Source organism: Stegodyphus dumicola, chromosome 3 (genome assembly GCF_044657685.1).
Source record: "Stegodyphus dumicola isolate Sdum_Otavi_A_Nest chromosome 3, ASM4465768v1".
Classification (NCBI taxonomy): Eukaryota; Metazoa; Arthropoda; class Arachnida; order Araneae; family Eresidae; genus Stegodyphus; species Stegodyphus dumicola.
In genome coordinates, this window is record NC_140770.1 from 26,402,487 (window position 1) to 26,425,306 (window position 22,820).

A 22,820-nucleotide genomic window follows, 5' to 3' on the forward strand; every position below is an offset into this window, starting at 1 on the left:
AAAAGCACTTTGAAATTAAAATATACCTTCAGAAAATCCCAGCACAGATTCCTTAATTAAAAGTATTTGTAAAATTTCAAAGTTTAAAATACTTCATGAAAAAGGAATTTAGACTCTAAAAAGACATGTTATGCCCTGTTATGTTTTATTCAGGAACCTATTTACAGCTCAACTGTGTTGTTTTATCAGTTAACACTATTAAATAACAGTAGAGGGTTTCTGCTAATTTTTGAAATATCGAAACTCACCTTAAAATTCCATGCCTTGTATATCTAACGTATTTAGCACAGACGTAATTTTTGTTAAAAAATTTCTTATATTTTGTTCGTTCACCAAGGTTAATGCTATTGGTTTTAGTGGTGCAGGACTTAAAAAATGCGAATGAAAATCGCGTGTCGAAAATATTAAAATTCATTTCTTTCATATCTACTAAATTTCAAGACTCTTCGTGAAAAATGTGCGAAACTTTTTATTTATTTATTTGAAATGACCAATCACTATAAATACTTCCTTTAGGGCATGAATGAGATTTTTAGTTTATCTTCTAATGAAAACCGGGGCGTATTTATAATATGCAGAAGCGAAGCGTCGCAGAAGCGAACGTCGCACTGGTCTTTCGAAATGACAACTGTTTCGTATCTAGGTTAGACATGGATAAACTACGAAAACTCCCATGCATCCAGTCTATTCGCAGGGACTGAAATCCCGGCCGAGCTACCCAATGGTCAACAGATTTATGGATTGATCGTTAGCTGACTGAAAGCTTCGGACACAGGCTTCTATTCCAAGTCCCCATATACTCTGATGTCAAATATTAAATCTTATTCTTATTTATAAAAATATTATGACCAAACTTTTATCAACCAAATTTTTCTAATAAGATATAAACAGTAGGGCAATAACCAGTCCAACAAAATTGCAGATTTTAAAAAGGTTACATATAGATATATATAGAACAACAGTGGTAAGTTTTTTCGAGGTAAATTGTGCTCCCTTCGAAAGTATCCCTGTCCTTAAGCAGATAGCTCTCTAGTGCTTTGCCATAATCAAATAAACCAAAGCAACCCCTAATAAGGTTTATCTGAGATGTTGGCATTAGCGTGATAAAATTCACGCTGACACCAGCCTAAAAACAAGTATCCAAATTGCGGCAGGTTATTGGAGACTGTCATTCGTTAACAGAAATTATGGCTCCATCTTGATATTAGCCACTCGGAAATAGTTTTACTTTTGGTACTCGGAACAACCTGTTATGAATTGATATAAAATCTCTCCTGAATAGAATCAATTTGAATATTTGTGCATTAAACTATCATTTTTATCATGTATTGGGTTGAAACATAAAGTAACGGGCTTTCTTTTTATTAAAAAATGTTTATTTTAACAAAACAAAAAACATTAACTTTGTCAATAATAACCGAGTTTTTGGATTTTTCCCATAGACTCAAGATGTCGGAACTGTAGTCATTTGACTACAACCCATTCGTTCGACTGATTCTCGAGTGGTTTGACGCGCGTCTTCCTGCAGAAGTTGATTCAAACGCTCTTCATCAAACTCTTTTGGTCGTTAAGAACGGGCAGCGTCTTCGAGGTCGAAATTTCCATTTTTTAATTCAGCAAACCAATTTCTTGCAGTTCGTTCAGGCATTGCACCTTCTCCATACACTTCACAAATCTCTTGACCAGCTTCTGCAGCACTGATGCCTCGATTAAACGCAAAAAGAAGGTGTCGAAAATGCTTATTTTTGTCGACTTGACACCCCATTTTAATTATCTGAAAAATAACAAAAATTAGGTCAGACAAACAGCTTCCATGAGTTTGCTTAAACATGTTAAAAACTTATTGGCCTATAAGACGCAGGCTCCTAAGTACACTTGTTCTATTTCAGTACTGAAGTAATTATTGCGGGTTGCAAACTGCTGGGAAATGCTGCCATATCATAATGATATTGAAAATTCTAGTAAGCTTGAAAATGTGCGTGAGATGTAATATCTTGATCATTTTATTACTAATGTGGTGAATTCCAGGAATTTTCTTGGACTAGTTTCTTTACACAGCCAAGTACTTCTGACGGGAGGACTGGAGCTAGGTTATGTGCTAGTAGGTTTGGTGTGTACCTAGAGGGGACATCAGAGACTATGCGTTCTGCTGCTCTTTCATGTATGTTGTTCTTGTTTAACTGAGATTCCAGATGCGTTGCTAAAAGTTCTCAGTTCGGCCGTTAAGGAGCGGAATGCATCCTATCAAGGCCGTTAAGGAGCGGAATATGATTGTAGCATTTCTTGAATCTTGAAACGCTCTCTCCAGATTGAATTATCACCCGTTGAGAGTGAATTTAGAAAGTTAGTCCAAACATTTTGCCTCCGTTTGTTTGTAAGAGACCATTGAGATAGTTAAATCGAGATTCCTCGCGCCGTAAGCCTCCGTGTTGCATTTCTTTGTTTAAGCAGATTTATGAAAGCAGCACACCTTTTCGGTTTAAATTTTGAAACTTTTTTACCTGCATCCGTACGAGCATTTGTGATGGCCTGAGTAAAATTCTTAACGAAACTGTCTGTGTCATCCACAGAATGAACAGCTGCTAAGGAATAATGGATGTTGTTTAAAGCTTTAATAAACTTCAGCCAATCAGTGCTAAAGATTCTTTTGTCTGGTTTAATATAATGTCTGAAATCCAGTATAATTCTGACTGCGTTATGGTTTTAAGATAACTCATCCGAATACCGAAATGTCCAGTGGAACACTGGTATTTCGGAGCAAGAAGAAGTCAATAATGCTTGTAGACCCAACAGTATACCGTACTGGGTTCCTTGGAGCTGCTTTAGGCGTAATACAGCCGAATTTGCCCCAAATCGTAAATTACACTTTCGTTGGTATTATAATTATAGCGAATCCACTCGCGGTGCCGTGCGTTTAGATCTCCACCTATATAACACGACGGTTTTCAAGTGTAAATAAAATTCTCAAATCGTCTGTGATTAATGTTGGGTTCCAATTTGAAAGGATATAGTTGGAGACAAAAGTGTATGTCATATTGGTGGTGTTCGTTTGCGAGCATAATTGCTCTGAGGCCTCTACGGCATAATGCTGTGGAATTCTGACAGAGTAATATGGAATGCTGCGTTTGATAAGAACTGCTGAGCCTCCTCCACGACTACCTCTTCCACCTTGAGAAGATATACAGGTTCTGTAAACATCGTAAACTGAGACGTAATTTGGTCTAGTAGGGCCAGGTTTGCGTTCTTGTAGGAACAAAATATCAGGCGAGTCCTCTTTTATAAAGCCCCTGAGTTCAAAAGTTTTGTTAGACAGACCATTGTGATGTAATAACACTGAGAGATTCATACACATTATTAACATTGCTATTAGACCTGAAAATATCTTCGAATATTGAAAAATAGAACAAATTTATGAGTTGAATTGTCCGTTCACTGGAGCTCAGGTAAGCGAACCAAAATTTTGTTTGAAAATATACACATACTTTTCATTTCTCGAACAAACTTAGAAAGATCTTTAAATGCATCACGTAACGTTCCAAAATCACAGGCGTTCCAAAAACGAAGGCGTTTGCTAATTTTTCATCTTGCCTGTTTCCAAAAATACCTAATGTCGCTACAAATGTTCTTGCTCAGTCTATGGCATATCGCCTATAGTTTGTCGTCAAATATTGCCAAATGGGAGATTTCGCTCCAAATCTGGCAACCCTAAACCCGCTCTGCGGGGAAGCTGTCTTACCGCAGCTGGGCTTTCGTAATAATATTGATGGGGAAGAGAAATAAAATCTCTTAATCACCCTCTGCTTAATGCAGTGATTCTCAACCACTGTGCCGCGGCGCTTCAATGTGCCGCCAAATTTTAGAAATGTATATAGTAAAAGTTATAATGAGTTTAATTCTAGTATGTGGTAAACATGAGAATTTCTGAAATTCGGTTTTTAAGACATTAATAAGCTCGCTAATTGTCGTATCCAAGCCGATTTTGTGCCGAATACTTCTGCATTTGAATTAACTTTGAATGAAGAGGAAGAACTAATTTCGCTTTCTAATAATCGAGATTTAATTTTAAAATATTAGAATTTTTGAAGGAATTAGAATTTGAAACATTATATCTGGATGGTTAATGAGTGCAGAATACACGTTTCGCGTTTCCTGCCCATTACACTACTCAACTCGCTGCTACTTCCTGGTCCAAAATTGCTAAATAATATTTCTATGAATCCCATAATGACAAGAACTAAACCGGCGCGTATCTAGCAATCTCCTAGTTAAAAGCAAATAGCAAAAGTAAATTCAGAATCAAACTGAACTGAAATGCAAAATTATGCAAAAAAAAATCGTATAAAGATAAAAACCTAAAAAACTATACACAAATATTCAAACCGTTTATGAAAACGCACGAATCGTACAAACAGAATTATATTTTTAAAAAAATGAAGCTAAGTTCGAGAATTCTAAATTTTAACTTACTAAAAAGCAAGCAATTTCCCAAAAAAGAAAACTAAAATACATTCGCAATTTCTGCTGGATTATAAAAACTTCCTATTCTCCTTATTATTGGAAATTAGAAAAATGAAAATTGTAAATGGGAAAAGTAGCAAAAGGAACTTAACGTTTGCAGACTTGAATTGCAGTGTAAGAAATGGCTAAAGTGCCTGAAGCTGAAATGTGTGTAATTATGGTTAACAATATGTAAAAGAAAAAAAATTAAATTAGCATCTTAAATAATTCCCCTTCTCTATTCTAAAAATAGTAATCTCTATTTGCACTGCGTCATTGAGATTAATTCATATCATATGATTCTTTCATATGACTCTGCATAATTCTGATGATGTAAATGGAACTAAAACAGCCAATAATAATTCAAGGATCAAGGAAGTTAATTTACGGAGTACGCTAGGCTAGGCCTTTAGCTCCACATCATCAAAGAAAATTAATTTACATCAAAAGAGGGATTCATCAAATACGGTAGAAAGCCAAATATAAAATAAAAGTTTTTTCAGATACTGCCTTCCGATTAAGTCTGAATTAAGATTTCCCCCTGAAGATAACGCACTCGCTCGCAAATCCTCTGGCGTAGCTAGCTGGACTGTAGCTTCTTTCTTACTGCAAAGTTATCAAAAATGTAATAAATACTTTTGAAATAGGCCAAGTTGTTTGTGGCCGCAACATGTTTACTGAAATAAAATAAAAGATTTTTATCTGCCTCAGCTGTCAGGTTCCTGTTCGCTGTGGATAGGTATTTCAGGATTCTATGACATCAAAATTCTTCATTACGAATTCAACTGTCTGCTTTCTACACCAGCAATACTGCAAAGTCCTTTTTTTTATTACATACATACGTACAACTCTGATATACGCCCTAATTTCACCAAATGTGGCGATATGTGTTCTGCGCTGGTTTCTGGCGCGATTGCGTGTTGTATGGCAACCCTGTTGACGTTGATAAAATCTTTCGCTGGAGCTTGTTGGTTTGTTGGTTCGCATCTGTGTCTCAGAAGATTGGGGGGGGGAGAAGATAAAATGGTGGAAGTTGTTGAAAAAGGAAATATCATTGTGGCCATCCTGTTGAGGGGAGTGGGTATTTGAAGGTGTGGAAAGAGGGTCTGGGAGATTATTTTTAGTGGCTGTGCATAATATAGAAATAGGGATTTGTGATTATTTGTGAACCATAGTATGAATTTTCTGGATAGTGTAATATATACATACGATATAAATACGATAGTGATTACGTGGAGGCATGTTAAAGGCGGTAAGAAATTGGTATTTCTGCTGTTCGAAAAAGCATTAATTCATGGTAAGTGCATTTTATTTTATTTTGTAGAATGTTATGTTCATTGTTTTTTTTTTTTTTTTTTTTTTTTTTTTTTAGTATGAATTTCTGTCGTTATTGTTGTTTTTGTAATTGTTTGAAATTTATTTTAGTTTATTTTGTTGATTACTGCGTAGTGTCTAGATAGTGCAATTCGTAGGCGTTTTTTAAAGTTGAAACAGAACGCTGTGTACATGGTATTCTTTGAAATTTATTATTGTCATGTTAATTTATTAAAGCGAGGTGTTCGTAGATTCGTTCGTTCCACAGATTGTGACATTCGTAGATGTTTTTTAAGTTAAAACATATTGCTGTGTACATGGATTCTTGTCAAATATTTTTGGTTAGAAACTTTACGTTTTTGCTATCTAAATTTTTTGTTTTTGTTTCGGATTTTTAGCTTAAATTGTGTGTTCAAAACGTAGTTTTTGCATGTGCGAAAACCGCGTTTCTGGAGGGATTTTAGGCTTAAAGTTCGAAATGTAGACAAAAAATTTAGATAGTAATATGACAGCGGCGAGTTTCTCGCCACAAATGTTTGGCGTCTTGAGGACGCATATCAGAGTAGTTCCCATATATACAGGGGTTGGACAAAAATATGGAAACACCTTTAAAAAACATGTTTCTTTGCTTAATATGGTGTAGGAAACCCGTTGGCATCCAAAACAGCTTGCAGTCTTCTCGGAATGGATAAATACAGTTTCTGTATGTTTGCCAAGGGAATATTATACCATTCTTCCTGCAAAACGGTGGCAAGTTCAGATAACGACGTTGGCGGTGGATAACGAGAACGCACTTTCCGTTCCAATGTAGACCACAAAGGTTCGATAATATTCAGGTCTGGTGACTGCGGTGGCCAGGGGAGATGGGACAACTAATCCTCGTGCTCAGAAAACCAGTCCTGGACTATGTGAGCTGTGTGAAGAGGGGCTTTGTCGTCTTGGAAGACACCATCACCATCGGGTAACAACGTTTGTACCATGGGATGAACTTGATCGGCCAAAATGTTCACATAAGTCTTGGCAGTCATGTGCCCTGACACAGTTATCATGGGGCTAGCAGAGAACCACGATATGGCTGCCCAAACCATAACAAAACCACGATATGGCTGCCCAAAACCATAACAGAACCCCCGTCACGTTTCACTCTTGGCAACAAGCATTCTGTATTGATGCATTCTGTATTGGCTTGAGATGGCGTTCTCCAGACGTAAACTCGGCCAGAAGTGGGAAACAATGTGAAAGAAGATTCGTCAGACCATATTACTCGCTTCCATTGCTCTATAGTCCAGGCTTTATGACTTAAACACCACCTTTTCCTGTTACGGGCATTAGCATCACTGATGAGTGGCTTCTCAATTGCAGCACGGCCAGCAATTCCCTATTTATGAAGCTCCCTTCTAATTGTTTTGGTACTCACAGGGTTCGGTAACACAACATTCATTTCAGCAGTAACTTTTTCAGCTGTGGTCTTCTTATTTTTCGTCACAATTGCGCTTAATGATCGTCTGTCACGATCACTCAGGACACACTTTCGTCCGCGCTGTGATTTAGCAGATGATGTTTTTCCGCTTTTCAAATATGCGGAATAAATCTTCGATACAGTACCTCTTGAAACACTAAACACCTCGGCTACCTTGCTTACGGAAGTACCTAGCTCCAACATTTTGCCCCGTTCGAAGTCTGTTAACTCTGACATAATGCGATGACAACCTCACATAACAGTACTCCGACAACAACTGAACTGTTTAGCACATTTACGAAGTTGTATAGGTGGCGTCAGTAGTCAAAAACGCCAGCGCCACCTACATATTTCATCAAAATAAATCTTTCTTTTCAAACATGCATTTCACAAGGTGTTTCCATATTTTTGTCCACCCACTGTATATACTGTGGGTAAAAAAAGTATTTGCACACCTACATTTTTGTTTGCAATTCATAAAAAGAAGCATTGAGAAATAAAAAAATTGCATTGCCAAAGCAGAATAAGTTTAATCATCCAAAACAAACAGAAAAATTACAATAATATAAATAACAATGCTTTTTTGTAACAAAATTAAAATATCACGTATCAAAAAAGTATTTGCACACCTGTATGAATACAAAAGAAATAAAATATATAAGCAAATTTCAAATAACTAATATTTAGTATGCATTCCTTTAGCATCTATTACTGCTTGTAATCTTGCTGGCATTGATTTAATTAAATTTTCTGTAACAGTAGGGTCAGTATTCGACCATTCTTCAATAAGGGCTTGTTTAAAGGCAGATTTGCTTGAAATCTTCCATTTTCTTATTTTTAAATCCAAAGAATTCCACAAATTTTCCAAAGGATTTTTAAGTCTGGTGATTGTGGTGGAGTGGCAAGTTTTCTGGGTACATTATAAAGAAACCACATACGTGTTATACCGGCGGTGTGCTGGGATCGTTGCCTTGCTGAAAATAGTACGAATTACTGATACCCAATTTTATTGCACTTTGTGGCAAGTTATCTCGCGACACATCAATATAGGTTGGAGCTCTCATATTCCCTTCAATGAAACACAAATTACCAACTCCTTTGCTAGCCATGCACCCCCAAATCATAACAGAACCTCCTCCATGTTTAACTGTAGGTAACACATTTTTGGTATGAAAAGCAGTACAAGGTTTTATCCAAACTAATTTCCTGCCATCTAATTTAAAGATATTGAACTTACTCTCGTCGGAGAATATGACATTTTTCCAGAAATCAATTGGCTTATTGATATATTCCTTAGCGAATTCAAGTCTCTTCAGTCTACTTCGTTCAGTTATGAGAGGTTTTTTCCTTAGAGATCTCCCATAAATGTGTGCATCGTGCAGGACATTTCGAACACTTTGGGCACAGATTTGAACTCCAGATGTTGAGGCGACATCATTGGCTAAAGTAATTGCACTAACAAATGAATTTTTCTATGCTTCTCTTATGATTTTTCGCTTTATTCGCAGTGAAAGTTTCTTTGGGCGTCCAGAGCGCAAGTTATTTGATGTAGATCCTCTTTCTTTATGACGTTTTATAATATACCGAACAGTAGAGAAGCAAACATTTACTTTTTTACCTATTTCTCGATAATTTAGGCCATTTTCACGTAGAGAAACAATTTTTTCTCGCAACGAAATCGGCAATTCAGATTTTTTAGGTGCCATTACAATTTGAAATCGACAATCAACTGATGACGTTTCGACGACACCTCCTTTTATAGTCTTACGTATGCTATTTACTGCAGGATGACTGTCAAATAATAGCATAAAAATGCAAATTTGCTAAAGTTGAGTTGAGTGCGCAAATACTTTTTTGACATAAGCTATTTTAATATTGTTGCAAAAAATGTTTTTTATTAATATTATTGTATTTTTTTAATTAATTTAAATGAATAAGCGCCAATTTTTGTATTTCTTAATGCATTTTCTTATAAATTGTGAACAAAAATGTATGTGTGCAAATACTTTTTGTACCCACCGTATATATACTATATATATATATATTAACAAAACCCATTTAAAGATGTAATTTAAAATTATGCTACATTGAAAGGAATTCTATAATATATGTCCTTTGAAGGAAAGTATTAAGTTTAAAGAAACTAAAAGTAAAGAAACACTGCGTTTAAGTACTTTGAAAAATATGTTGTAGAGTTTCAGAAATTAGAGTGAATTAGAAAGGATAAAGATGAAGTAAAATAAATCCCCTAAACAAAAAAGTCATTCCCTGTTTGAACTTCCCCCTCAGTATTCAGGTTTCTTAAATAATAAAAAAGCGTTTACAATAAACAACTTTAATATTTGAAAAGCGACAAGAAACAAAAATTTACAGAGTAGAATGTGGTAATATTTATGTTTGTCTCTGTTTAAAAATGTCAGGTGTTTGTTAACCCAGTCCTGGTACATACACGTAGCCAAAAAAATATTTTCATTCCTCTGGGGAGTTTCTCTTATCTGCGATCTCTGGTGAGTTCATGGAGGTAGGAAGTAAGAAGGAGTCGCCCTAAACAAGTTTCTCCGTACCCTGCTCTGAAGCACCGGCGATCCCTACGTGGTGACCAAAACATTGGGTCATTTATCATTGAGTTCTATGGGATTTGACGCGTTCGGGTGTAAATATTTTGTGATTACGTCGCAAATATACATATAAATCTATATATTTTCTTTTTCTACAACACTTCAGAGTCCTAAGTATGTGAAAACAACATATTTTTAAATAACATTTCATTCTGAACGGAATTAAATGCTATACTTTTCACAAGACAGTTTTCTCAGAATGGTTTAATTTGAATGAAATATTTTCACAAGTTTTCGTTAATTACATTAGAAAAAAAAATTAAGGTAATTTGATTTTATTCGGTTAAGGTACAAAAATTAAGATCAAAGTTTATTGTATTATTAATATTAAAATTATGCATTATTTCTTTTCTATTTATAGAGCTTTTTCCTAAAATACTTTCTTAAATATGACATGATTTTTTGGCTTCTTTTAAATCGAAAAATGTAAGTCAATTTATAATTAATGCTCTATTCGGTTCATTTTAAATTAGAGAATTATTAGGAATTAAATAGTATTTGACTTTCTCTGAACATTTCTGAAAGGGAATAAAATAAGTTTTTTTTTTTTTTTTTTTTTTTTTTTTTTTTTAAGTATTATTTAAAACTTGTAACTGAGTTATTATAAAATGTAAAGGGAATAATTCTTTTAATTATACTTATCAGATTTTTTTTTTTTTACCCTTCATTTCAACAATACATATTCCAAAACTCTTTATTGCTTTCTTAAGTGCGCATCTCATAGCATTCATTTAATAACCTTTTAACAGATTGCTTTCCAATACGAACAATTCTTGCATAATTAGTTTTATAACGTATTTGTCAACAGGATTTCAATTTATGTTTACAATTCAATATTAAGGTTATTATATATTTAGATAACATTTATAATCATTATAAATTAGATACATTTAATCATTAGATTTCTTCACAGTACTATCACAGTTGTTTATAAGTGAATAAATTCTTCATTTCAAATACATTTATAAATAATTTAATGAATATTTAAGTATTTTGTCAAAGGCAGATACATGCTTTTTGCAAGCACATGCATAAATACCCATACATATTTCCTATTTATCATTTCCGGCATGTGCAAATCTTTAATTTCTGTGCATTCATTATATTTTTCGTGTAAAGTAATTTACACTAATTTAGCATACACCCGAAAGTTTTACATAAAAATATATATGAATATAATTTGAATGAAAATTATAAGTATTATTTTTAATACCCACTCAAAGGTCAGTTTTTCTTCAAAATTCCTCCACGATGGCATCTCTCTCTTTAGGCAGATAGCCCTTGGATGCGTTACTCTATTTAATAAAAACTTAATCTGACCTATGTGCCTAATTACAAATATTTTAACATACATAATTTTATATTTACATTTAGCCATCAAGTTTCAAACTTTTCAAATCTTCTAGAAAATAAATTTTGGCAGATCTCTTTTAGCAATTTTCTTAAAATCTATATTTTTGTAGTGCAACAGCTTAGAATTTTATAAAACAAATTCATAATCAAAATCGCTGTTGTTAGTTATCGAAAAATAACCAAGATGTGATTTTTGCGTAAATGTCACTAAACTATACAAATTGCTATTATCCATCCCACTATGAATGTTTCTTTCATGCGAGAGTGTCCCTTTTTCGATTTCTATGGAACTGTCGTGTGTCGAAATACTATCAGAATCTTGTCAAGCGAGCTTCTGAATGTAAACAAAGAACAATCCCGTCTGGTGACCCAAGCTTCAAAGCAGTGCTTCACTTCTAGCGCGGAATGGCCCCTCCTCCGTTTCCTACCTCCATGGGTGAGTTTCTTTCTTGTACACAATAACGCCTAATTGTCCTGGAAGATTCCTTTACTCTGTTGCATTGAAATTGCTTAGCTAAAAACGGATTCTTCGATGTTTCCGGGAGTTAAGAGTGAGGCAAATTGAAAGCTTCTTTGTTGTATTAATGGAAAGTGGTGTTATTTCTTATCTTCTTTATTATTTGGTTCCTTTTGTAGAACAGACTCATTTTATACGTGGGGATGCAGAGTAGTACTTCCTACAGTACCTATGTAGGAGATACAATAAAAGACATGCACACAAAATTCGTAAAAATGCTTCTACTGAATGAATTTCGAGGTCATTCAGACAAAGAATGTTTACATATTCTTTCATTCAGGCTCAAGCATATTCACGTGATATGTCCAAAGTGAACGTCATCAGACGTTGGATAGAAGTTAAAAAATGTGTTGGACATGGTTCGCGCAAACAAATAGTCCTTGTGCTGTCTGTTACTCTGGATAAAATGATATCCATCTCTTCAATAATTATTTAAGCAATGCAATAGCTTGGTTTCAACTGTTGGCGCCTCATGGCATTCAAGGCTAAAGACGGTAAATATTTTCCACATGTGTTTGCCTATTAGTGTTACGTAACAATTGAACATTTTGATGCACTTTTACTTTATTTTGATATAATCACGCGCTATGTACATGTGGTATTTTGTTTAATTTTGTATTTCTTTAATAATGTGTATTGCGACTAAACATCTGAGTAGTGGAAGTATGAATTTTTATTCACGTAAGGTCCGAAATGGAAATGGGTACCATCTGAGGTCGAGGTGTTAAGACAGATGAATGCTGAGAGTTTGATCTCAGAAGAACCGGCTTCCTGCATGGCTGATTTTATGCAAGTTTAAGGGGACTCATACACCTTAAAACCCATAAGATGTTCGAATAGATGACTGTTGCAAGAATTGGGATAACTTATTTGTTTTAAAAGCAATTACTACCAACTTTTTACAGCTGACTACATAATATAGCTGCTTTCTGAAATAGTCATCAGAAAGTTTGTGTTGCCACAAATATTTTTATAATTTAATACGCTTTGTGACAACATTTTTCGTCGTGTTTCCAACTTGCGCGCACAGTTTAAAACATTCTGTTTCACAATTTAATTCCATATTTAATATATAGCTTTTATAACATTTGGAAACTACTGTGAACCTAAAATTCTAAAAATTTCATATTAAATTTTTATTTTATGTTCAGTTGAGTTTATAAAATGTATTTTATTAACAAAATTTGTAATGTTTTCGTCCATAAAATTTTTCAGTATTAAAATATTCATCAGATTGTTGGTTCAGTTAGAAAATAGTGCCCATATAAAGAATTCCATCAAGTTTCAAGTATGTACCATTAGCCATTTTTAAAATATCATGCGCGCAAGGTGGAAACATGGCGAAATATTTTGTCACAAAGAAGATTAAATTACAAAAATATTTGTGGCAACACAAACTTTCTGGTTACTATTTCAGAAAGCAGCTATATTATGTAGTCAGCTGTAAAAAGTTGGAAGTAATTGCTTTTAAAATAAATAAAATATCCAAATTCTTGCAACAGTCTCATATTCGAAGATCATAAGGGGTTTAAGGTGTATGAGTCCCTTTAATGTGAATACAAGCGAGTTTCGCTTAGAAACCCCTCCACAGAGGCATTTCTCAGCCTAGGCTCATAGCGCTGGCGAGCTCTGCCGTATTCAAATAATCCAACCAAATGAGAATAATAGCCCTCCAGCGGTAAAAGCCACTGAACACTAGTAGTTCGGTCAGGGGCTCAAATCCCGTGAACGGGCTGGCTGCAGGGTCGTTTTCGTGGTTTTCCCCATGTGTAACGTGGATACGAGCCAGTTTCCCTTAAAAAGACCTCCACGGTGCATCCCTCCCTTTCCGTGTGGTGCCTAAGGGCGAAGCACGTAATAAATTTATTTTCTGGAAATCACTATCGGCGGCACTCCAGAACAGACAGCCACCTTACATGTCTGATGTATGTAATATGAATTTTATAATTCTTACCAATAAACATTTCATTTTGTTGTTTATAAGAATTGCCATTTGTAAAAGGTTTTGAGGAAAAACACGTGCTATTATATCACACTATTCAATGGTTTCTAAAGTGTAAATGGCTAGAAAATAATTGATAAATTACTAAAAAATTTGAAAAACTATTTTTTAGTATATATTGACGTATATTTATTTGTATTTACTAATTCATTTATAAATACCAATTTGTATGCCACGCGGCCTAGTAAACAATCAATTCTGTAGATGTCCGTTCCACGTAATAGCACACAGAAATATTTAAACACTTTATATTCTTTATATATTTTCATTCTTTATATCATCAGTACAAATAAAAAAAGGCAATATAAATTGTGTTTTACTGTTAGATAATTTTCTTTTCCTCGTCTCTATGTGGCTCATTATTGATGTTCAGATAAAAAAAAAAAAAAAAAAGAATTATTCTTTATAATTTATTTAAAACATTAATTTTCCATTTATCGCTTCTGTTCAGGCTTACAGAACATTAATTGTCTGGCAATTTTAGTTGTAATACAGTTTTCTAATAATAAAATAAAATAAAAAACTGTACTTTTTCCGACCGGGTAGGATAACATATATCAACAAAGAATGAAAATTACATTCAATTTTCATAGGAATAATATCAATTATTCCAAAATTATATAATTTTAAACTGCAGCTTCTAAATTAATGCAGAAATTTTTATCCTCGCAGGAAACAAACGATAGATGAAATACATGCTTACGGAAGACTTACTGCGTTTAAATGCAATTTTAACGACTTTGCATCCTTCTACGCGAGATAAAAACAAATCGGTAAATATTTAATTGCTGTACAAGTTCTGGAGCTCCAAATTAATTACCGTATCAGAGTAAATATTTTGGGCTAATGATATTTTGATTTTGAAACCTGTAGACTTGAGTTTTTTTATCCTCAAAATTTCATAAAATCGAAATAGACCAAACTTGTTACATAAAATAAATTTTCGTAAGTGTTAGAAATATTTTACAGTTTTGTAGCTCTAACTGTTAAAAAGGAATACTTTCTCTTGATGACTCGTTGGAAATTCGCTTTATGAAAAAAAAAAATCTCAAATTTGGTTCCCTATGAAAAAACATTTTATGGTTTTGTTTATGATGGAAGAGAATTAGCGTTATTAAATTGCTGTTGAACTATTTAAAAGGTTAATCTTTGGATTATGGTAACTTCGCGATTTTTTGGCGAAACTTTGGCGACCAACCCTGCTACAGCAAACTTGCTAGTTTTTTTTTTTTTTTTTTTTTTTTTTTTGGGGGGGGGACGCCATTTTGTTTTTACAAAGTAAAGACTTTTTTTTTTTTTTACTCAACATTTTTTCCAACAATCTGCTAGCCGAATTACGCTTATACTAGAACGTTTGTGGAACAAAAGTGCTTAATCATGACGAAGATTAGGTGCGAAATTGGGAGAAAGTGCAGAATAGCCCACTGCTTGCCGCGTTTTTAAGAATTCCACATACACGGTATCCATGTACACGTCGACCTATTTTCACTTAAAAAAAAAATCCCAGAATTGCACAAAAATGGCATTGCGCACACTTTTGACTTTATCCATGTACGCATCGACCTATTTTCACTTAAAAAGTTAAAGAATATTGACAAAAATCCAGTTCTTACTCTTGTAAAAGGCGCCAAACAAATAAGCGGGCGATTCTGCACTTTAGCAACGAAATTGTTTCTAAGTGCTTATTAGCTAAACTCCCCATTGGAATTTTCCGGAAAATGTCTCATTACATGTCTCATGATCTCTCATTTCTCCGAGACAAAATAATCTGTGATTCGAACTGTGTACTTCTCAGATTATTGCTAAAGTCCTAGCTATCCTTACCAAATTACCTTTATCGCCTTACCAAAATGTCGCCAAACTATCTGTTACCATATTCTAAAGATTAGCCATTTAAACCATTGTCGTTTTATAAAATATAACCATTGTCTTTCTCGCATTGTGAAAAAACAATACCTAGAGCTTTCAAATTTTAAATAGCCCACCAGCGGCCGAGCGGTAAAGACTCTGAACACTGGTAGTTCGATCCGACGTTCGAATCCCACGAACGGGATGGCTGCATGGGCGTTTTTGTGATTTTCCCCATGTGTAACGTGTATACGACCCAGTTGCCATTAGAAAGTCCTCCACGAAGGCATCCCTCCCTTTAGGCAGATAGCCCTCGTGTGCTTTGCCATAACTGAATAATCCTATCCAATCCAAATTTTGAATAACATAGTCCTCCACCGGAATATGGGTACCTGTACGCCCGGATTTCAATTTCAATTTTTTTTTATTATCTATTTCATAGTTTGTAAACTTTAGCGAATTTTCTATTAAAAAGCTCAAAATGATTTCAAAGCAAACAACTGTAACAATGTACAAAAGCGGACATTTTCATCTTTTTTTTTTTTTTTTTTTTTTTTTTTGTGTGTGTGTGTGTGTGTGTGTTACTTTGCTGTTGAGTTTTATAGGGCGAAAGTGAAAGATCGTGAAATTTAATAAACAAGAAAGTAAAAAACAAGAAAAGTTAGCAATAAAAAGACAAAAAATGCTGTGTAATGCTGAGCAAGCTGAACACTGATATGACGAACTGAGGAAAGATTAAAAATGTATGCCAACAATTAACAAGGTATCGGGAACTTTTAAACATATGCTGCTCTTAAAAATTGTGTGGTTTTGTGTTGAATTTTATGTGTTGTAAGTGTGAAGAAAGGATTCTTAGTAATGAAGACGAGAAAACAACAAACAAATTCTAAAAGGTTTCAGATTTTAAATTACGTCTAAAGGGGCGTTTTTTTAACGTTTTCTGTGTTACCTTTATTTATTAAATATCATTTTCTACGCACTCAAACTATAAAATTCAATTCAACAGCAATACCGCAAATTAATTTTAAAATGAGCATATTTTCGGAATTTCCGATTCAGAGTCTCGCGCGCTGGAGATAAAAATGATTTTTTTTATTCTTACAGTGTTACCATTGCTCGCTTTGAAATGGCGTAATTTTTTAATGAAAAATTCGTATTGTTTTATTGTTGTAGTCTATAAACTGCCGAGGAACCCCTTTGAAAATTCTAAACGGTAACTTTTTGTGCTGGTTAACTGGATTTTTCACACTCGGTTAATTTGGAAATGCCTAGAGAGCTGAATAAACAAATTTTTTTTTAAATTAAAAGTTTACTAATTTAAATGTTACTGAGAAAATTTACTTCCATATATTAAATGTGATCTAACAAAAAACATCAAATTAAAATGAATTTATAATCAAAACTAACATAAACAAAGACTCACTTGGCCTTTTTAAATAGTTTTAATTAACAAAACACAATTAAGATAAACCATTAAAATTAAGGGCTTAATAATTACACATTTAAGTTACAAAATAAATCTCGGCGGGGAACATCAACTGAAGGCTAGTCTTAAGTTTTTTTTTTTTTTTTTTTTTTTTTTTTTTTTTTTTGTTTTTTGTTTGTTTGTTTGCTGGTGTTTATTCCTGTGGCGCTTGTTGAGCCGTGGGGTTACAAATTGTATTTGTAGAATTTATAATAATTCAGTTTATAATAATTCAGTTCGTACGTAAGATTGAATGGATGATTCATAATATACTTTAAACGCAACTTCAACCTCATCTTATCAGCTTTTGCCTTTACTTAATTGCATAATTTCTGTTGGCTTCATAAAACAAGCTTGTAGAAAATAGCACTGCGAGGAGAAATACACAGGAAATTTCACAGTTTCAAATGGGGAATGAGATCAGCCTTTTATTTACCTGTTAAGTATTAACTTGTATTTCATGGATATAAAAAGCTACTTCTATTCAAGTTTTATTATTTATCAATATTTTCTATACTGTTCTTGGCCCACCAGCGGCCGAGCGGTAAAGTCGCTGAACACTGGTAGTTCGGTCCGAGGTTCGAATCCCGCGAACGGGCTGGCTGCATGGGCGTTTTCGTGGTTTTCCCCATGTGTAACGTGTATACGAGCCAGTTTCCCTTACAAAGTCCTCCACGAAGGCATCCCTCCTCTTAGGCAGATAGCCCTCGAGGCTTTGCCATAATCACACACACCACACCACCTATACTGTTCTTGTTTTATTTATAAAATGCATTGAGAAATAAATATATATATATTCTAGGCGACAAAAAGTCCTGGTGTTTATTCCTGTGGCGCTTGTTGAGCGCCACAGGAATAAATTTTTCTAGATTTCTTCATTTCTTCTATAACCCGTTCTCCCTTTTTGTCCTCCTCACTTAAAAACTAACTTCTAAATCTCTCTTTAAAGAACTACCAGTAGGATTCTTCCTCTTCTGGCCTTCCCTCCGTGCTGTATTCGGTTAGTTATTGGGATGTATACCTGTGCAATCTTTAATGAAGCTCCAACACTTTTACCTGTACATGTCTGTACCTAAATGAAACTGGTTCGTTTTGATGTTATACTAGCGAAACACCAAAAAAATCTTGATTTAAATGATGATGATTTAAATAATTTAGCTGGTATTTTAAGGATGAGGATTTATACTAACAGCTAATGATTTTTTATTTAAGTTATCGTGATTATATGTTATAGTGATGAAGAATGTGATTAAATGAGTATGATGGTAATAAAACTTTAGGTGATAGTACTTTGTATTCAGGTGATTTTATTATTTGACGACTTCAATGATGATGGTGTATATGATATATAGTTTCGATTGATTAGTATGGAATGATGATGTGATTTGTGTGATGGTGGTTTATTTTATTCTGACGATGGTGATAGAGATACGATGGTTTAAAATCATGATGTGTTTTGTGTGGTGAGGAATATTTAGATGATTTTGATGATGATATAGATTTGGCTAATGACGATTTTATAGCTGATATGATAGTGATTTATAGAATAGTTTAGAGGGTTTCGGCAGTGAAGACGATGGTTATTTATATTTAGATGCAGCGTCTAACAGTTTCTCCCACCTCAGACAAGATCTCAGTCTGTGTGCTTGTTTCCCTCGTTTTGGAAGCATATTTGATAAGCTGGGTTGGCGCTTTTTGCTTTTTGTACATTTAGAAAACATTATCATATTTATTTTTACAACCATGGGTACAAAGAAGAAGATGATGTCTATTGAATTACAGCGTGAAATCATAGAAAACCATGAGCAAGGTGTGCGAGTAATTGACTTGGCGATGATGTACGGTCGTAGCACATCAATGATATGTACTGTGCTTAAAAAAAAGGAGTTGATAAAGGGTATAACGCCATCTAAGGCCGATAAAATAATGTCTAAACTCTGGACCTCTCTCCGTGAATAGATGGAGAAACTACTGATGGGGTGGGTGAGAGAGGAGCAGCTTCAAGGAGGAACCTTAACATAAAGCATCATATGTGAGAAGGCACGAGCAATTTACGGTTATTTGCTAAAGAAGATCCCACACACTTCTAAAAATGAGGAATCGGAAGACTTGTTTAAATCCAGTAGGGCTGGCTTGACATCTTTAGGAAAAGGACCGGCATTCACTCCGTCCTCAGACATGGTGAGGCAGCAAGTTCCGATGTGAAGGCAGCTGAGGTTCACATCAAAATGTTTTCCGAACTGATACTAGCCAAAGCATACATCCCCCCAGCAAGTCTTTAACTGTGACGATACAGTATTTTTCTAGAAAAGGATGGCGAATAGAACTTACATAACGGCAGAGCAGAAGACGATGCCAGGTCACAAACCCATGAAGGATAGATTAACTCTAGTAATTTGCGCCAATGAGATTGGCGACTGTAAAATCAAGCCTCTGCTAGTATACCATTCGGAAAATCCCAGAGTCTTTAAGTCATATAATATTTCAAAAGAAAATCTGCCAGGTATGTGGATGACAAATCCGAAGGCTTGGGTCACCAGGAAATTCTTTGTGAAGTGGATAAACCTGGTGTTTGGCCCTTCTGTTAAAAAATACCCACAGAAAAACAACCTACCCATGCAAGCCCTTCTCTTCCTCGACAATGCCCCTACTCACCCACCAAATCACGAAGTTGATTTACTCTAATAGTTCAAGTATATAAAAGTTCCCTACCTACCACCCAACACCACTCCTATCCTGCAGACGATGGATCAGCAGGTGATTTCTAATTTTAAGAAATTGTACACCAAGCACATTTTTTGGGGCTGCTTTGAGGTGACGGAGAACACAAACCTTACCCTTCGAGAGTTCTGGAAAGGCCAATTTAAGATCGTCATATGCCTAGGAATTATTGATCAGGCCTGGCTGGGTGTTACAACGAGGACCTTAACCTCTGCACGGAAGAAGCTGTGGTCTGAGGCTGTTGCTGAAAGGGCCTTCGAAGGATTGGAACCCAAAGTCGCATAGGTAGAGGAGCTTGTTTCTCTGGGAAAATCCATGAGTCTGGAGGTGGATGGGAGAGATGTGAACGAACTCGTCGAACAACAGTCTCAGGAGCTGATAACCGAGGAGTTACACGATCTGTATTTGCAGCAGCATACGTTGTGTTAACGAAAAATTAGTTTTGAAGAGGAGCCAGAGGTGGAGGAGGTTATCGCTACAAGAGATATAAAACAGGTCTTGGGAATGTGGGAGAAAATTGTAGAGTTCGTGGATAAAAATCACCGCGAAAACGTTGCAACTAGCCGTGCATCCTTGACACGGAAGAAGAAACAAACCTCCTTGGAAAGTTTTTTTAAATGATCTGCGGGTGGAAATAAGCAGATCATGACGAAAAAAGCGAAGACCAGTGACAAAAATTAAGCTCTTCCGTAGGCACTTCACTTTTTCTTTTAATTATGTTTTTATAGAATATGTATTTGTTATTTATAAATAAATGTTTCTTCTTGTTTTTGATTCTTACTTAAAAACACTTAACAAACAACTGAGGTCGTGTTTTGGGATCTGGAACGGATTAATGGGATTTCGATTAATTTCAATGTGGAAAATTGCTTTGAGATACGAGCAATTTGACATACGAGCAAAGTTACGAAACGAATTAAACACGTATGTCGAGGTACCACTGTGCGTAATTATATAATCGTTAGCAAGCAGATAGTAATAAATAATTTTAAAAGTCTGATGCTATCAATATATAAAATATGTTGACTAGTATAATTAATTTAGAATTATACGCCTACATATAATAATGTGATGTATGTTACTACAGATACGTATTAATATATACATATATAAGTCTGTGCATATATATGAAATCATAATTCTATTTAAACAAGTTAACAGTTAGAATTACTGAACAACCATGAAAGATTCCCCAAAAATTAAATATGGTGTAACAATGAACACTTAGTTTAGAAATTAGATTCTATTGTATATTGTTGTAAAAGCCATTGTAAGAGTGAAAATTCTTCATTCTGCCTTAATGCGATTTTTTGCGTTTAATGCGTTGTTTGGAGATTTTATGATCCCGAATTATATTGATGTGATATATTAATACTGCATTTGTAGACATACGTTTTCTGAGAAACGAGTCAAGGCGATTGATTTTTTGTAAAAATTTGGATTTATCCTTATTTTATTGACGTGCACCAGCACTGAATTGAGAATGGCTTGTGCTATGTTTCGATGGATGAAAAAGCGTTCGTAAGTAATGAATATTATGAAAGTTTCAGCATATTTAAATGAATAGTATTAAAAGCATATATTTATTAACATATATCAATAGTTTATGGTAAATTTTTCATTATAAATCTCATGATAGTTTCATTTCTCATTCTTTTGCATTTCTATTGCGGTACATAAATTTTTTGGTATACATATTGTAGATTGCATCAGTTTTGCTGCGCAATTTATTCCTCGGTATGTTACTTGTAGTGTTATTAGAAATTCCATTATTTTTGTATTTTTTCTGCAATTGGTAGTATCTGATTAGGAAATTTATGTTTTATTTCAAGATATATATGAAGTTGGTAATATCAAGTGTTAAATAAACGTTGTTATTCAGGCAATAGCGTTAGCTTTATCCAGATAGATAAATGCATTTCTTAAATACTCAAGATATAAAGACACACTCGGATAGTAGATTCACTGACTTTACGTTTTTTAAGGGTTATATATATTCATTAAGGGCGTGTTCAAAACAACCGTTGACGGGTAGTCTTGGCGTAATTCGGATTCATACCAAGCATATCCATTTCTCAGGGCAATAATTTTCGTTATTTTTGCTAAACCATTTACGAAAATATAATTTTCCGAATGCTGAACTCTTATGCATGAAAAGACAGAAGTTAAGATATTTGTTTTGCAATTTGATGCAAAATTCTTATTATTAAAACACTGATGTATATGTTCTTAATTTAAAACTCTGCCAGTATATAACATTATATCACATTATTGTTTTATCACCATTTATAGATGTCGCTTGCTGCCACAGCCTGCTGAATACATTTTACTTTCTAGCTATCTACAATTACATCATGTTGTTTCGGTATGAACAGGGGCGAAGTATTCATTACTTAGATACATTTAAAGATAATTAATTAAATTTTTCTGATTTTGATATCTATATTATATAGACAGGATTACTGATAAAAAATTTCAGAAAATTGTAAATGAAGAAGTAAATAGAAAAATTTCGTTCAGGTATTGTGAGATGCTAATATAAACTTCATACATTTTACTAGAGGGCTGTTGCCAAAGCAAAATCTTTACTATATATGTCTACGAGCTCTATGTATACAGTGTGTTGCTCAAAGTAAACTTCCTGCATTGTGAAGAGTACTACGTGTATGTCTTGATGCGTTCATGAGAAGCTTGTTCCCTCGTATACGCTCTGCCACTTCGAACAAAAATTGTCCGTAAACTGCAGCGTCTTGAGTTGTTTATATAGGTTCTTGAGCTGTTCTGTTATTTTCTGTCGAATCTGACGCTGACGCGGTGAGTCTTGTATCCTTCGTTTACTTGCTACTTCTTCTATTCTTCGCGCATGGTCTGTTGACGTTCCACTTGCCTAATGGGCCTCCGTTTCCCTTCTGCTTCCCTTTCCGGAGCACGCAGTGTTTCTTGGTTTTCTGAATGTCTTTTGTGTTTTCTACTAGTTTCTGATACAGTTTGAGCACGCGAAGTTTCTTGAGTTGCTGCTTGTCTGC

The 22,820-nt window shown here is 34.5% G+C and overlaps 1 protein-coding gene across 2 annotated transcripts in view; it reads right to left on the reverse strand.

Moving 5' to 3' along the window:
* Positions 1-1,364: 1,364 nt before the first annotated feature.
* LOC146997940 (uncharacterized) overlaps positions 1,365-22,820 on the reverse strand; it is a 188,426-nt gene continuing 166,970 nt past the window's right edge. The window contains exon 3 of one of the 2 annotated variants that reach the window (XM_085812661.1): positions 1,365-1,774. In XM_085812661.1, the coding sequence (XP_085668787.1) occupies positions 1,568-1,774 (207 nt within the window). In that variant the 3' untranslated portion in view covers positions 1,365-1,567. The remainder of the gene's footprint in view (positions 1,775-22,820) is intronic. The other variant, XR_015040155.1, reaches the window with a different exon arrangement.